The sequence below is a fragment of the Poecilia mexicana genome, unplaced genomic scaffold (genome assembly GCF_051168715.1).
Source record: "Poecilia mexicana isolate PSO_F unplaced genomic scaffold, ASM5116871v1 scaffold_18, whole genome shotgun sequence".
Taxonomy (NCBI): domain Eukaryota; kingdom Metazoa; phylum Chordata; class Actinopteri; order Cyprinodontiformes; family Poeciliidae; genus Poecilia; species Poecilia mexicana.
This window is the reverse complement of record NW_028263387.1, coordinates 25,569,544-25,584,440: the sequence shown is the minus strand read 5'-3', so window position 1 is coordinate 25,584,440 and position 14,897 is coordinate 25,569,544. Positions and strand designations below refer to the sequence as shown.

The 14,897-nt window shown below is 35.0% G+C and overlaps 3 protein-coding genes across 4 annotated transcripts; 1 reads left to right on the top strand and 2 right to left on the bottom strand.

Annotated features, from left to right (window-relative positions):
- Nucleotides 1-1,522: 1,522 nt before the first annotated feature.
- On the bottom strand, nt 1,523-4,183 carry LOC106910115 (type-2 ice-structuring protein-like). Its single transcript, XM_014976692.2, has 9 exons — nt 3,820-4,183; nt 3,674-3,724; nt 3,264-3,305; nt 3,133-3,183; nt 3,013-3,054; nt 2,362-2,471; nt 2,145-2,279; nt 1,955-2,063; nt 1,523-1,789 (listed from the first exon to the last, which is right to left on the bottom strand). Exons 1-9 carry the CDS (start codon nt 3,878-3,880, stop codon nt 1,722-1,724), a joined length of 669 nt encoding a protein of 222 aa, XP_014832178.2. The 5' UTR covers nt 3,881-4,183; the 3' UTR covers nt 1,523-1,721.
- A 2,505-nt stretch (nt 4,184-6,688) lies between these two features.
- LOC106910117 (ladderlectin-like) lies at nt 6,689-9,591 on the bottom strand. Of its 2 annotated transcripts, XM_088015797.1 has the most exons (9): nt 8,679-9,590; nt 8,506-8,599; nt 8,352-8,396; nt 8,211-8,252; nt 8,100-8,135; nt 7,615-7,718; nt 7,382-7,516; nt 7,192-7,303; nt 6,689-7,006 (listed from the first exon to the last, which is right to left on the bottom strand). In XM_088015797.1, exons 2-9 carry the CDS (start codon nt 8,564-8,566, stop codon nt 6,939-6,941), a joined length of 603 nt encoding a protein of 200 aa, XP_087871923.1. In that variant the 5' UTR covers nt 8,567-8,599; nt 8,679-9,590; the 3' UTR covers nt 6,689-6,938. The 2 variants fall into 2 exon arrangements, with proteins under 2 accessions (XP_087871923.1, XP_014832180.2); XM_014976694.2 differs by having other exon boundaries at nt 8,506-9,591.
- Nucleotides 9,592-9,894: 303 nt separating this feature from the next.
- Nucleotides 9,895-13,544, top strand: LOC148154342 (type-2 ice-structuring protein-like). The gene is made up of 6 exons (XM_088015203.1): nt 9,895-11,206; nt 11,454-11,504; nt 12,240-12,346; nt 12,458-12,592; nt 12,678-12,801; nt 12,964-13,544. The coding sequence occupies exons 1-6, from the start codon at nt 11,140-11,142 to the stop codon at nt 13,044-13,046; spliced, it is 567 nt and encodes a 188-aa protein (XP_087871329.1). The 5' UTR covers nt 9,895-11,139; the 3' UTR covers nt 13,047-13,544.
- The last annotated feature ends 1,353 nt before the right edge of the window (nt 13,545-14,897 follow it).

The window sequence follows — 14,897 nt, the reverse complement described above, 5'->3', positions numbered from 1 at the left end:
ATCAAAGAACAGGAAAGGCCTGTAGAAACAAGTTGCTTTATTTAGTTATCACAATATTGAGGCTATTGAGACTTTTTATTCTGACTGACCTAATCAGTATAAATATAAATACAGTATAAATAAAGCAACCTTAAAAGTTTTATATATACTTCTTTAGTTAAATGGAAATAATTTAAAACTGGACCTTCCACGGTTATCAATAATTTTTTGCCTTAACTATATTAGCTGAAACCTTTATTTCTATCTGATTATTTGTTTTCTTTACTCCCTGATCTTAGGGAAAACCAAGAGTCAGAAATAAATTGATATTTTCTCAGAAAAGTATCACAATGCTAAAACAGAATGGTAGAAAATCATCAGTTTGTCTTTGTAAATGTTCCTATATTCTGTCGCAAACTGTAAAATTGTTCAGTTGCAAGGAAAACTTAGAAACTTCCGTCATTATTTGCACTGATGAGAATTCATTTGATACATGTTTGCAATAAAGAGATAATAGAAGCTAGTTTGTTGGCTTCGACCAATCACACCGAACATTAAATTCCCACATTTAGAGTCACCCTGCAGGTTGAATATGCTGGACCAGTAAAACATCGACTCTTACATACTGATTCTTCCAGCCTCAATACAAGGAAGCTTTTGAACAAACACTATTTAAATCTATATTTTACCAAAATCCACACCTGCTTTTATAGCATATTCTGTTGAAAATGTTCATGTTACAGAGGTGATCTTATCATTTACACTTAAAAAGTTAATCAATGAATATCATACTGTATTTATGTGGCTGAATTCCCACCTTCTGATTACCTTATTGATTTCCTGTCTGTCCCACATTGACACACAAACTGTTTTATACTGATAAAAAGTCGTTCCATCATATTTTGTCATCTCAGGAACTGAACTTTCTATATAATATCTAAACAAGCAGGAACTAACAGCCCTTTTTATTTAGCCTCAAATGTTTTTGGCACATATTTCATGCATTTACTGATAATTTATAACTTTAAATTATAAATTATGAGACACTAACAGCTCATAAAATTGACAGTTTAGGTGAAAAACAACACAAAAATAATTATTTCATCCACTATTAGCAGATGCACATTTTTCAAGTCAGACATGTTTTTTCTATTATTTTTTAACAACATAAGTATCCATGTGTTTAATATTCACTCCTAAAGTAACATTTACATGCAACCAAAATTAAATATTTGAAATCTCTTGGTACTTTTGTTGTCTACTCAATCACACAAGACAACAGCTTGCAAGAATAAATGATGTGTTGATGTGGACTGAAAATATTAATCGTTCATCTCAAATGATAAGATCAAACTTTAGCTTTTTCCAGATCATTTTTGTAAAACATGAGGAGAAACTTTTAAAGTTGAAAGTCCAACCATCACCTTTACACCTCATATCTGACCTTTGGGGAAAGGAAAAGGCTGCCACAAGTAAATAAACTACATTCCCTTTTTGGATAACAGATTTTATGTAGAAATTATGTAGAAATAATAAACACTGGTTTACACATTAAACATTTTCATTTATTGTAACATTTGATCAAACAATCTGACAAATGGATTTAAATTTAATATCTGCATTTTTGAATACAGATGTTCAGTCATCATTGCATATTTTCCTTATATACAGTGTAATAATGTTTATATGCAGTGCATATGAGTGTTGGTACCAACACTTTGTCATTTCTAGACAAACAGTCATCAGAAGTTTCTGACACAGATAAATGGTCTTTCAAAGTAACACTGCGCATCGTCCCAGCATCTGTGCCCTGCAAGAAAACAAACAAAAACATGTTGAATCATAGAAACATCTGAAGTCTAAAATGTAGAAACAACTAGTAAGTTTAAGAGCCTGGTCATCTCTGCAATTAATTATGTAACTGTTAATCTTTACAATTAGCATCTCCACACCCAGATGAGATCATTTCACTTACGACCGTAGTTCATCTGTAAACAGTCCTGATCGAAGAAGTTGTTGGGTTCGAATCGACACCAGTTACTGTAGCGAAAAGGGCTTCCGTCCACCCAGCCCCATCGGCCGTCCTGCAAGGTAACGCTGTCTGAGTAAAACATTTAAATGCATTTTTTTGAAGGCTGACCCATGAGGTGCACATGTGAGATTACCCATCTTATGTCATTGCCTCCAATCCAGACTGCAGTATGGCCCCGGCCTGCGGCTATTATCATCCTCACAAGCTGATTATTCACCTCGTAGTCCTGGACTGAGGCAAGGTTTGCTTGTAGGGACCTGCAGTTCCCCTGCAGTGGAGACAAGGAGAGCTGCTACACCAATACAGGAAGGAGATGGTGTGAAATAAAAGCAAAGTTAATCCATGGTCACCTGAGCTCTATGCCAAGTGGCAGCGAATGGAAAGACGTGGTAGCAGCGACCTTTGACCCGGGTCCAGCCAGAAGAACAGGATCCGGAACGTTGAGCTGTTCCATTCAGAGCTGAAGACAAACACAAAGTCTCAGATAAATTATTTACAATATTCAGCTGGTAGTTTTAATTATGTGGTGGTGGGACACAAATGTTGTGGAAAAAAGCAACTCAGCTGTTTCTGAAAAAAAGGAGGGAACTAGAAAAACCTTCATCCAGTCTTCATAAAATCAGCAGTCATTGCTTGCATGTGAATATTTCATGCAATAAAAGACATAAAAATATGATAGAACATTACATATGTATTAAAAAACGCTAGTTTGCTTCCCAGTCTGCTGAGTAAACGTCTCAATCTGTTTTAGGTTTGAAGGTCATATGTTTACAACTCCAACAACATTACGATTAGGGCTGATGAAGCTTAAGAACAGACTAGTGATTGTTTTATCATCATCTATTTTTGATGGTTTTAGTTATTCACTTGAGCCTCTTCAGGAAGGAAGCTGGACTTTCTGGGTCTATTTTATGGCCAGTTGTCTTGGTTGAAACTCTGTTGTTCCCCTTATTTGCTGCAAAACAAAACCTGGCCCACATTATGAGGAAAGGTAAACTCACCCTTCAGGTAAGCTTCTTCATCCACAGGTTCAAAGGCTGGTTCTGCGAAAAACACGAGGAAAGAGGAGGATGAACGTTTCTGTATTTTTTTAATAAAACATAAGAAAAAACAGCACCAACCTTCTGCACCTGTCCAGTTTCCAGGTTCCTCTTCATGAAGAGTCAAATGTTCTGGAAAAGTTTTCATGTTAAATTCATTTTGTTGTGTGTTTACAGAATTTAACGCTCATAATTGGCAAACGTAAACTTACCTTCTGGAAAAACATCCTCAGTGTCAGGATTTTCTCTGGTTTCTGGATACAATTCAGATTTTTAATATTAATACTATATAGAACAAAAAATATGACAAAACTAAGAATATACGACTAAAAGTCAGGGTATTTTGTATTATTTTTTATGATCAATATCAGGTGTATTTTACAAAACTTGCCTGACCTGTTTTCTAAAGCAGTATAAATGTTGTACAACACTCAGAATAACACACTAAGCTCAAAAAGCAGGAAAAGCTGAATTTCCAGAAGACATAATCAAGTGGAATTGAACTGAAATATGTTTAAACTGTTCATATTAAGACAGAGAAGACTCGCTAATTAAAGACAGATGTATAGAAACACATCTGGAAGACATTAAAAATGAGAAATCTGATGAAAAACAGTCTCACCTTCTGGAAGAGCTTCATCGCTCTCAGTCACATCCGTGGTATCTGGAAGAGCTGCATTAAACATAGCAATGAAATGATAGTTTGAAATATAGAGATGTAAAAATCTTATAACTGAAGGAGGGAGTAATAAACAAACACAAACTCACCAGCAGGTTGACTCAAAGCCAACGTGGCACAAAGCAGCAGCAGCAGACTCAGAGCCTTCATGGCTTTGGTGATGCAGGTTGAAGACGGTAAAAAGTTCAATATGGAGAAACGAGAAGCTAATTTCGACCAATCCCACCACAGGACACTCTGAAGTTCCCACGGTTGCAGTCAGCCTGCAGGTTGAATGTGCTGCACCAGTGAAACATCGGCTCTTATATTCGGTTCCTTCCAGCCTCAAAACAAGGAAGCTGGCGCGTGCATTTCAGAAAAAACATTCCCCTCTTCATTTCTTATCTTTTGAACAAACATTGTTTTCATCTATCAGTTACCAAAGTCCAAGTGTGGTTTTTATAACATGCTTTGTGCAAACTTTTTATATGACTACACTTTATTTTTCAGAGATGATCGTATAATTACTACTTAAAATGTTAGTCGATGAAAATTTACATTGAATTGAAATGTAATTATATTAAATATTACATGTCCACTGCTTAGATCTCCATAACTGGATCCACTGTTTGCCTCGTTAATGTCACAGCTGTTCCAGATCAACTGCAAATGTTTAATCCTGATAAAAAGCTTATCAAACTTCCTCATCACATGAACTGAACATTGTAACAATATGTGACTTAATTCTTTAAAGATGCAACACCTGAAATCAGGAACTAACAATTTTTCTCTTTCTAAATGAGTATCAAATGTTTGCTGGCACATATTTCATACATTTACTAATGATTCATATCTTAAATAACTGTTGATTCCCTGATAAATCATAAAATGGACAGTTTAGGTGGAAAACAAAACAAATATTATTGCATCTATTAGTCATGTTTAGCACATTTTTCAAGTCAATCCAGTTCTTATGATGTTTGAAGAACATTAATATTCAACCCTAAAATAACATTTACATGAAACCTAAATGAAATATTTTGCATCTTCTGATTCTTTTGTTTTCAGTTCAGTCACATAAGACAATATGTTGATGCATATTATCATACAGTCATCATAAATGGCCAAATTAACAGAATATTGAACAAAAACAGGACATAACATTTAGCTTTATATGTATTTTAAACAGGGCTGTGAATATTTCTGATCCCTCTGAAATGATAAGATCAAATCTGTTCTATATGATCTCATCAGTGCATCAGATACAAACTTTAGATTTTATGTCTTCATTGCAACCGGAAAGTTTACAGCTTAAGTGCTGGATGTCTGAATATTTAAGATAAAACATTTTATAAACTGAAAGTACAGCCATCATCCAGAACCTCATGTTTGACCTCAGAGGAGGGAAAAACCTGCACAGGGAAATAAATGACACGTCCTTGACTGATAACAGATTTTATCTGGAAGTTATGGCAAAACAAGAACACTGGTTTACACATGAAACATTTGTGTTTATTGAAACTTTTGATCAAACAATCTGACAAATGAGTTGTTTTTATTTTGCCTTGAGTAAATGTAATTTAGCTTATTTTTCTTTTATGAAATTGATTCTTGCTTTGCTTTGTTTTTCCTTTCATGGGAATAAAATTCACTGTAATTACAGAATAAATAGGGCAGCATAAACAAACCTGCCCTACAAGTCATTATTCTGTCCTCATTTCTGGTTTATTTAGAACAGATAAGGTGTTATAACACATTTAACTTAATAAAGCTACAGTAGGTTAAGTTTTATTAAATATTTATTAGGTTTTTCACAGATTATATTTTACCACCAGGACAGTTTACCAAATCTGCAAGAAACATATTGTTTCATAAAAGCTGCCTACTGCAGCTTTAAGAGTGTTAAGTTTACAACTTCTCTCATTTAAGTTTGATAAACTTCTGTTTAGGTTTTAGGCTGTTGATATTACAGCAGATACATCAAACTGTCCCTTTGTGTTTTCTTTTAAAATCACATCTTCAGCGCTACAGCAGAATGTACGACATAAATAGTATTTTTGCTGAACCACTAGGGGGCGCAGCAGTGTGAGTAGTGTAACCTGTTCAAAGCATCAGGTTATTGTTGTCCTTGTTTCTACTGAATAAAATTAGTTTAGAACAGCAAAACCTGTTTAAGCTAAAACTCATAATATCAAACCTTTTATTTGGCTGCTCAAGAAAAATTAAGGCAGATAATAAATAGTTATTAAAAACATCATAATGTCCCAGTGTGTATTTAACATAATGACACCACAACGTGAATATTGTAGAAGTCTTCAATCAGATTTTTGTTGATATTGGTCCTCCTTTAAGTTTGTTCAAATTTGCTTATTGTTGCTTTTGTAATCTTGAAATCCTTTCTTCATTTTGTCAGGAAACGTTCCAGGTAAAAACTGATCTGTTATAAATACAGGTGAGATTTAATAATACAGTAAATGTTTGTATCAAGATCATTACAGTCTGTGAATTCGTTTTTCTGTTTTAGTTTTTTCTACTTCTTCTATTACCCCACACTCAGTCCTCTAGGAAACAATGTGTTAATATTATTCAATTGTATATTTGACTTTTTCAACTTTGACCTTTTGCATCTTACTAAGTTAGCATAGCCACTGATGATAGCAGATAAATGGTTTTCTTCTGTAGGAAGTTGTTTTTCCACCGTTATCACATTGATCGGTGTAAAGGCAGTTGATTGACAGCGCTAAGACCCGCCTCCTGCCTCTGATTGGTTGTTTTTGGTGCATTTTTGCAGACGGAAATAGTAACACCGGGAGGACGGGGCAGATTATCTGTCACAACATGGTGACTGTTTTAATAAATATGGATAAAAGTAAAAGTCACAAACTGCAGTTTTAATAATTGGGAGAGAAACTGGATTTTTAGTTTCAGCTACCAGAGTCTTGCATCTCGATTATTCATTCATTTTAGTTCATAAACAGTGAGAGTAACATTTTAAATGTGTTTATTAGACACAGTTACATTACATAACAAAATATTACATGGCATCTTGTTGCAGTGTTTTATAAAGAAAAACAAAGAGAAATTATTCATTAAACAATCGATTGTTTTTGCACATGACTAGTTAAAGGTTTAATTCTTAAAAATATACACGATGCTTGATAGGGTCAAAAGATCCAACATATTTCCTCTGTTGCTTGTATGTTTGACTTCTTTGGGAGCTGTGGAGCCATCAGAGCTTTTTGACACACACATACGGTCGGCTAAAGGCACACTGCTCATCATTCCAGCACTTGTTCGCTGTAAAACAACAAAAAGTGAAATCAGTGACTCAGCAGAAACAAAACTCTCTTTTAAAACTTTTAGCATAAAATGTGATTTGAACTAACAAAATTTATTCTGTTCTACAGAAAACAAAAAACTAAAGTTTAATTTTCGTCATTCAAACTTATCAAACGTTTGAAATTTGCATTGTTTTCATGTACCTGAATGATTCATAAGCACGCAGTGCTGCTTTGCCCCGATGTTATCCGGCTGTCCACTACACCAGTTTGTAAATTGGAAAACTCTCCCATCGCTCCAGAACCAAAAGGAATTCTGCAGACAACAGATTTATGAATCGCTGATTTCTCTCAAAGATCTTTGACAAGCTACAAACACAGTGTGTAAGGATACCTCTTCTGCGTCAGATGCTCCAATCCACGTTTCCTGATCGCCACCACCTGATTCTGAAATCAGGTTCTGAATCTGATGGTGTTCTAATAAACTGTGGACGGATGCCAGCTGTGCTCCCAGGGACAAGCAGTGTCTCTGCAGGGGAGAGGCGAACGTTAGGCATAAAATGTTCATTAGTAAAAGAAAGTGAGACTAGATAGTTTGCAAAGAGTTGGTAAAATAAAATAGCTCACTTCAGCTCTAGCCCAAGTTCTGAATAATCCAAAATACCGGAAGCATCGATTCCCGAATCCAGACCAGCCGACAGGACAAGATATTTTACTCATCATCAGGTCAGCTGGCAAAGAAAACACACCAGAGTTTAACGTAATTTTATCCTTAAAGATTCTTTGAGATTTGCTACAGTCGTATAATTTTTATTAATGTTGTGCTAGAACAATATAAAGACCACAATGCAGATAAAAACAAAATATTTTCTCCTGAAAAACATATAAATAATCCAAACAATATAAACCTTTCACATATGTAATGATGTTTATTTGTAAAGATAATTATCAGGCAACCAAGTTTTTTGACCATTTGAATAGAAGTCAAACTTTTAATACATGATTTTATCCTCAGAGCTTCTGTTTAAAAATGATGTGTTAATAATCAACTGAGGCTTCTGACTCTCATATATATGAACGGTTTTTCATGAGACAACAGGAATCAGACTCACCATCTGGATGAGTTTCCTCCTCCTCAGGATCGAGGTCTGTATTGGATAATTGTTAGATTTTTAACCTTGAATTGTTTTGGTTGGTTTAGTCGGATTGTCAGATTCACTGACCTGCTGTTTCTGCCCAGTTTCCACCTTCTGCTTCTGGAACAACTGTGTCATTTGGCAAAGCTTTTATTACCACATGTAATGAGTAATTTATCTGATTGGTAGATAACTTTATGAATGATAACTACGGTGACTAAAACTCACCGTCTGGAACAGGATCGTCAGGTTGAACTTCAGGATCTGGAAAAGCTGCATGTTTTTAACATTGGTTACATTTTTATATGTTGCAACATAACGAGTGAACAATAATCATTATGGTTAAATATTGATAATGTTGCTCCTGTACAGAGACACTTACCAGCAGCTTCATTCAGAGCCAAGAAGGCACCAAAGAATAGCAGCGCCGTCACAGTCTTCATTTTGGAAAAGATGGAGATTAAGAACAAAATCACCTGCAAAGATTGAAAAAATGTTGCCTTCAGAAAGCCTCTGAGAAAAATGATAAATATTATTAACTTGATTTCCACCAACCTCTCAGCAGGAATGTTTTCTTCGGTTTAGCTCCTGAAGCCTTGGCTGCACAGAGTCTGGAAAACGTCTCTTTTATACTGTTTCTGTTTCCTGATCCGGGAATTCGACACGTGCATTTCAGACGCACGTGTTTGGCACAGACTTAACTTCTGAGCAACCAGTGATAAAAGCTTTCCAGATAAATCTTTACAACGTCACATCCAAGACCTGTTATTTCATCAATGTTATCTATATTCGTTTGTAATGTTTTTCCTCCTTCCTACATAAAACAAATTTAGATTGTGTGAAATAAAACTAATTTAATTGAATCCTCTTCATAACCCTGACTTGTATAAATCTGGGGTCAAGGATATTTTTCTTTTTCCACTAAATCTTTATAAGTTATTTTCTTAGACTTTCCTGGTATAACTCCAAAATGTGTCTTACATTCAGGCTCTATGCAAACAGATTTCCTTTATTATTTCCAATAATATTCTATGATTTTCTTTGTAAAGCTGTGTTTTCATCTGCTTTGATCTAAAAATGTGATCAAGCATTTTGAGGAACTGAATAAAAATACTCCAACATTTGAACAAAATCTACATAAAGTTAATGGGAGGAGCATTCACTGCAGCTTCATGCTGGCTGGATTAGATCTTTGTCATTAACAGGTAGATATTTCTAAGCTATTTCTTACCTTTGATATTCCTTGACACACCTTTTTATATCAATAAACATACTAATGTCCAGCCTTTTATGGATTTAACCTGCATTTTTCATCTGAGCTGTCAAACAAACTTAAAAAAATCAACTCCATATAACTGTATAATTTAAAATAGTTGTTTCAATATAATTGAGCAAATAGAAAAATTGTGGATTTTGGCAGAAAACATTTATAAAAGCAAATGAGCAAAGATAGAAAGGCCGACATCCTGACCTTATTTATACATGAGCAACGCAGTGTGTCACTGTGGTTTTCTGTTGTGTTTTATCTGATTTATGGTTATGAAGTTAAAAGCAGAAGTCAAAGGTCTGCCTCACAGTCGGCTGTGGCGTCCAGTAAAGACTACTGGTATCAGTTAAGGAAACGTAGTTCCTAACAATCAGAACCTCTAATCTTATCTTATCTAAAAAAACAAAACACACAAAAAGCATCGGCATTGGTGACCCTAATGTGAACATAACTGTAACATGATAAAGATTGTAACCCAAAACTGTTTCTAAATAGAACAAATTTTATTCTTTATTATCAACTGAGCAGAGATGACATTTGACCAACCGTATAATTACAGCATGTTTAGGACGTAATGCAATCATTTGGATCAACTTTTCTTTAGAACCAGGGCTGAAATCCTCTGATTTCAGGAATATTCAATTACATTTCTTCTGATTTGAGTGTATTTATAATTATGTTCTATAACGTATAATGATATGAAGCTATTTTATTGAAGCTGCAGTGAAATGCAGCTTCAATAAATGCCAATATTTTATGAATGGAAAATTACACTGAGTGACTGTGAACAGGCAGCAACAGCATTGCTGGTCCTGGGAGACAGCAGGAACCAAAGGCTGAGGGTGGCTAGAGACCACGAAGTGGCCAAGTGGATAAAAGCTGGACTCAATGAGTCTGACCGCTTTGGAGCTCCATAAACGATTTCTGAAAGAGACGACAAAAATAAGCCTTACAGATACTGAAGCTTTTGTTATGAAAGACATAAATTCTTCATTACAAATTACACATGCTGTCGTAGTTACGTCAAAGGCAACACACGGTATAAAATAAGCTGTTTGGTTCGGTCATCCAATCCAATGGATAATGAATGTGAGGATTTTCAATCCGAGGTTTTTCTTTAATCAAACATGTTGATAAGCATTTGTGACATTGTGTATTTATTATCATTGTAACTGCAAATAAGACATTTTATAGGAACCATATATAACAAAATCAACAATATAATGCAAGTTATTGGATGTTTTTTAAAGGGCAATAAATGTATATTATTTACAACATGTGTGCTTCTATGTAGGTTGGTACTGTAAGTAATAATGTGTACTTAATTATTCTAGTTAAATAAAGGTTAAATAAATAAAGGTAAGATATTTGGCTTACATTACGTTATTTATCTCAGCACGTTGCATGTATATGTAGGTCATCTAAGACAATTAAACATCCGTTATCTGAGGAGTTCAGGGAACTCTCGACTTTGGCTAAATGAGAGTCGGTAATCTCTTTGTACGAGTGGGTGTGTGTGTGTGGGTGTGTGTTTTACTTATATGCCCTCTCCTAGTTTCTGTTTTTGTACGTGCCACCAACAGTAAATGAAAGTTGGTCATTCCTCTTTGCATGCTGAGGTAAGGAAAGAAGATTTCCCTGCTGTAATTCTCATTCATATATTTCTTAATTGATCTGTAAATAACGCTTGGGTCAATAAATGTTGTCTTTATTGAAGGTGATTATTGTCTCCGTTTGCATTAACCAAACATGAAGATACTGATTCTATCATTGCTTCACTGTGCCTTGCTGGCTTTAGGCCAAGATGTTGGTGAGTGTTTGAATTATTATACTCATAAAAACTGAACAAATAATAATCAGCCTACAATGAATGTTTGTTCAAACATGTCTTAACCCTGGATTTTTAGTTTAAATGTATGAAATGACATACTTTCTTGAATAATGTTCAGCTAAGAAGCATAATGCTTTTAATTATCCTTAAATAAAATCATGATGTTAATAAAAAATCATACACATATCTTGTGGAAAAGTAAAGTCCAAACTGAATTTGTGTCAAACTGCAGTCCCTCCTGAAGCAGCAGCCGTGAAGGACCTGAAACTGACTGACGCAGCAGGTTGGTGCTTCATGTATTATTCAGCAATAAATTCATCTTTCTTCTGATCTTTTCCACTGAAATGACAAAGATTATGAGATTTAAAAACATTTTCATCCTCACAAGATGAACAAGGAGAAGAGAAAGCAGCTCCAACAGGTAACGTTATGTTTCCTTGTAATGATTTCTTTTAAAACATGTAATAAATGTCAAAATTACATAACAATTATGAAAAAATTAAAAGCTTATTTACAGCATTTACCTTAATATAATTCACCTATTTGTTTTTTAATACTTGTTTTATCATTATAAAAGTTTCTGTGTAACTTTATCTTACCAGAAATAAATATACATTTAACAAGTGATTTACTGGAAAGCACACATGTAGAGATGGATGTTAATTATTTCCTTTCCAGCCAAGAGTTTTACATGAATCGGTTCTCCTGTTCTTCTCCAGAAGAAAGAAAAATGAATCCCTGATTACCAAGCATTTGGTCATTATGTAAAAAAAAAACTGCACATTTATGTTTTAACAATCGCTCTCATCAGACTAGAGAGTATTCTGATAAATACATTAAAACACAACCTGTTCTGATGAAACATGTCAGTGGATGAAGAAGACTGAACTGAAAACTGCGGACAACAGATTCAAGTTCTGTGTGATGATATTTATTCTTTACGTTTGCCACGTTTGTTTTAAATTGATGAATGTGAATCCATCTGACTGTGATTGTGTGATGATTGATTGAACTGCAGTAAACAACCCGATCAATAGTTCAGGCCCTTGCTCTTCTGGCTGGTCTGAGTTTAATGGACGCTGCTTCCGCTTCTTTTCTTCACCGATGAGTTGGGCTTCAGCTCAGGTATCTGTGCTTTACTTTCACATTTTCTTGCAGAATTTATGTAACTTTCTTTTATCTCTGAGTTCTTCTAATGCTCTGAAACACCACCTCTCTGTTTTCTCCACACTGTAGAAAAACTGTGTGTCCTTGCAGTCCAGTCTTGCATCCATCCATAATATTGATGAGTATCATGAGATTCAAAGGTTGATAACAGCTGCAACTAATGAGCTTGTAAATACCTGGATTGGAGGCTATGATGGACAAGAGGTAACTTTAGTACTAGGAATTACTTGTTTGGTTCTTTGAGTGAATTGTTGAATTATATCAGTCTTTTATTAACTTTTGTTCCCAGGAAGGCACCTGGTTGTGGAGTGATGGAAGTCCATTTCACTACACAAACTGGTGCGCTGGAGAGCCCAATAATGGCCTTACTGATCCCAGAGGCGTTCAGCAATGTTTACAAATGAATGATAAAGGTAAGTGATATCTGACAAAAGAGCAAAAAGTTGTTATTGGCTGAGAAAATATGCTTTGCATTTCATTAGTGCAGAACCTTTATTTGATCAGTATAGCCGTTTATGTGATATGTAGATTACTTTTTTATTTATTTATTTAATTTGTTTGTTTGTTTTTTACAGCAGAAAAGTGCTGGGATGACTTGTGGTGTAACTTTGCTCTACCATTTGTCTGCGCCAAGAAAATCTGCTCCTGTGCTCAATGAAAGGCCTGATGAAAACCAGGCTGCACAAGAAGCAGAAGCTATAAATTAGTCACAGGAAATATCCTACTGTTTTATCTATAATATTTTTCACTGCATTTTTGCAAACTACTAAACCCAAAGTTAGTGGAGTTTTAGAAAGTAGCTTCTCTCTAACACCTGAATGTAATGACTGTCACCTCAAACTGATTAGATTCAAGTTGATCCCATTGTTCAAGGTTTGTTATTTGTCAGTGTTCTAATTGAAGAGCTGCATTGCTGCTGAATAATGATTCAGCTGTGAAACCTCCCAGTAGAAACCTTAGAATGAAGAATAGCGACTTTGTTTTCTAGTTAGCACTGGACAAACTGGACAAACTGGACAAACTGAGACATTGTTTTGGATCTACTTGCTCTCCTCATTCCTGAAAGAAATAAAGTGATAAAAGTGCCCAAAATAAAATTTTAATATTGTGTCCACTAAATTTCTTGATGCTATAAACACAAACAGTACAGGATGTGTGTTTACCTATACCTGCATATTGTTTCATCAAACTGTTAGACAACCATAAGGGTCTTTATGCTATTTTAAAGCTTAATCAAATGTATTTTTTTAATATGATGGGATGTTGGTGCTTAATTCTAAAGAGAAAATCCATAAACTAATTAGGTCAAACTTAGCACTTTGTGTCAGTTTAGGTGTTTTGGTCCAACAGAAAACCTCTAAACACAAAAAACCCTGAAAGTATTTGCTAAAAACACGTCTTACTACTATTTAAGATTAACTTGGATTTTTTTCAAGTAAAAATTACAAAGAATTTCTAATAAAACGTGATTTTTCTAAGTGTCACTCCACTTTTTTTTTTCCATATACAGATAATTTTTGAGACCCCTCAAACTAGAGCTGTAAGAGTTTGAGATGCTGAAAAACAGGACATGATTGCTTCAGGGCAGCAGAGAACAAACTGGAGCAGCACCACACTGCAAAATGTGATCAAAGATGAACAACCAGATTCAAGTAATACTTAATAGCAACTCTATAACATAATCTTTGATTTCACTGGATCATTATCTAGGTTTTAAGTTCCCTGCCCATAGCTCTTCAGCACGCTGTCAGCTCCCTGTCAACAAGATGCATTTAGTTCAGTGTCTATGTTGCAGATGATATTCAGAAGGGATGCTTTTCTATATTGATCGATTTAGTGTGTCTGCACATAGTATAGCCAGGGAGTGAATTATAATCTGTCAGAAAGACGGAAAAGCTTCATATTTTTCCGTCAATTATAAAAATACCGGTCAAATACGGAAAATGCTCCATTAATGCGACCCCTAGTGTTTTGTAAAATATTTTAAAATATTTTTTATACTCAGAACACACAAATAAACTGTAACAAATATATTTTATTTTTCCTACAAAAACAATGTACACACTGTACATCCCAACCAACACAACGATGCACATACAGCAGCCTACAAGACAAGACAGAAGAATTTATTGTACAACTAAAGTAAAAAAAAAAAACTAATATTCTGCATCCTCTGTCTCAGACTGGCCACAGTCCCTCCCAAATCCCAGTTTATTGTTCCTGTAATTGCTACCTTCAAATTTTTTATCCTGTGCACTAAATCAGTGGTCCCCAACTTTATTATTACCGCAGACCGGTCAAGACTTGGAAATTTTGCTGCGGTCCGGAGGGGTGGGGGGAGTGAACCGTCAGATAAGGCTTCTGCATGTCGGTGTTCCCACTAAATCCTGAATATACCCAATTTGGGTTGTCTTGGCCCTTTTATCGCAGCCTGTGGGGTTTACCCTGACTGGGAGCGAGAATACAACCTTCTGAATGTGACAGGTAACCAATCAGAAAGCGCGGTGAC

Excerpts from the sequence above, each read along its gene's own strand:
- LOC106910115 (XM_014976692.2), bottom strand. The coding sequence starts at position 3,880 with ATGAAGGCTCTGAGTCTGCTGCTGCTGCTTTGTGCCACGTTGGCTTTG. Across the intron at positions 3,306-3,673 it reads CGATGAAGCTCTTCCAGAAG|AAACCAGAGAAAATCCTGAC; the intron begins GTGAGACTGTTT and ends AATTGTATCCAG. Across the intron at positions 3,055-3,132 it reads AAACTGGACAGGTGCAGAAG|AACCAGCCTTTGAACCTGTG; the intron begins GTTGGTGCTGTT and ends TGTTTTTCGCAG.
- LOC106910117 (XM_014976694.2), bottom strand. The coding sequence starts at position 8,566 with ATGAAGACTGTGACGGCGCTGCTATTCTTTGGTGCCTTCTTGGCTCTG. Across the intron at positions 7,719-8,099 it reads GGAGGAAACTCATCCAGATG|CTGACCTGATGATGAGTAAA; the intron begins GTGAGTCTGATT and ends TTTCTTTGCCAG. Across the intron at positions 7,517-7,614 it reads GAACTTGGGCTAGAGCTGAA|AGACACTGCTTGTCCCTGGG; the intron begins GTGAGCTATTTT and ends TCTCCCCTGCAG.
- LOC148154342 (XM_088015203.1), top strand. The coding sequence starts at position 11,140 with ATGAAGATACTGATTCTATCATTGCTTCACTGTGCCTTGCTGGCTTTA. Across the intron at positions 11,207-11,453 it reads AGGCCAAGATGTTGGTGAGT|TCCCTCCTGAAGCAGCAGCC; the intron begins GTTTGAATTATT and ends GTCAAACTGCAG. Across the intron at positions 12,347-12,457 it reads TGAGTTGGGCTTCAGCTCAG|AAAAACTGTGTGTCCTTGCA; the intron begins GTATCTGTGCTT and ends TCCACACTGTAG.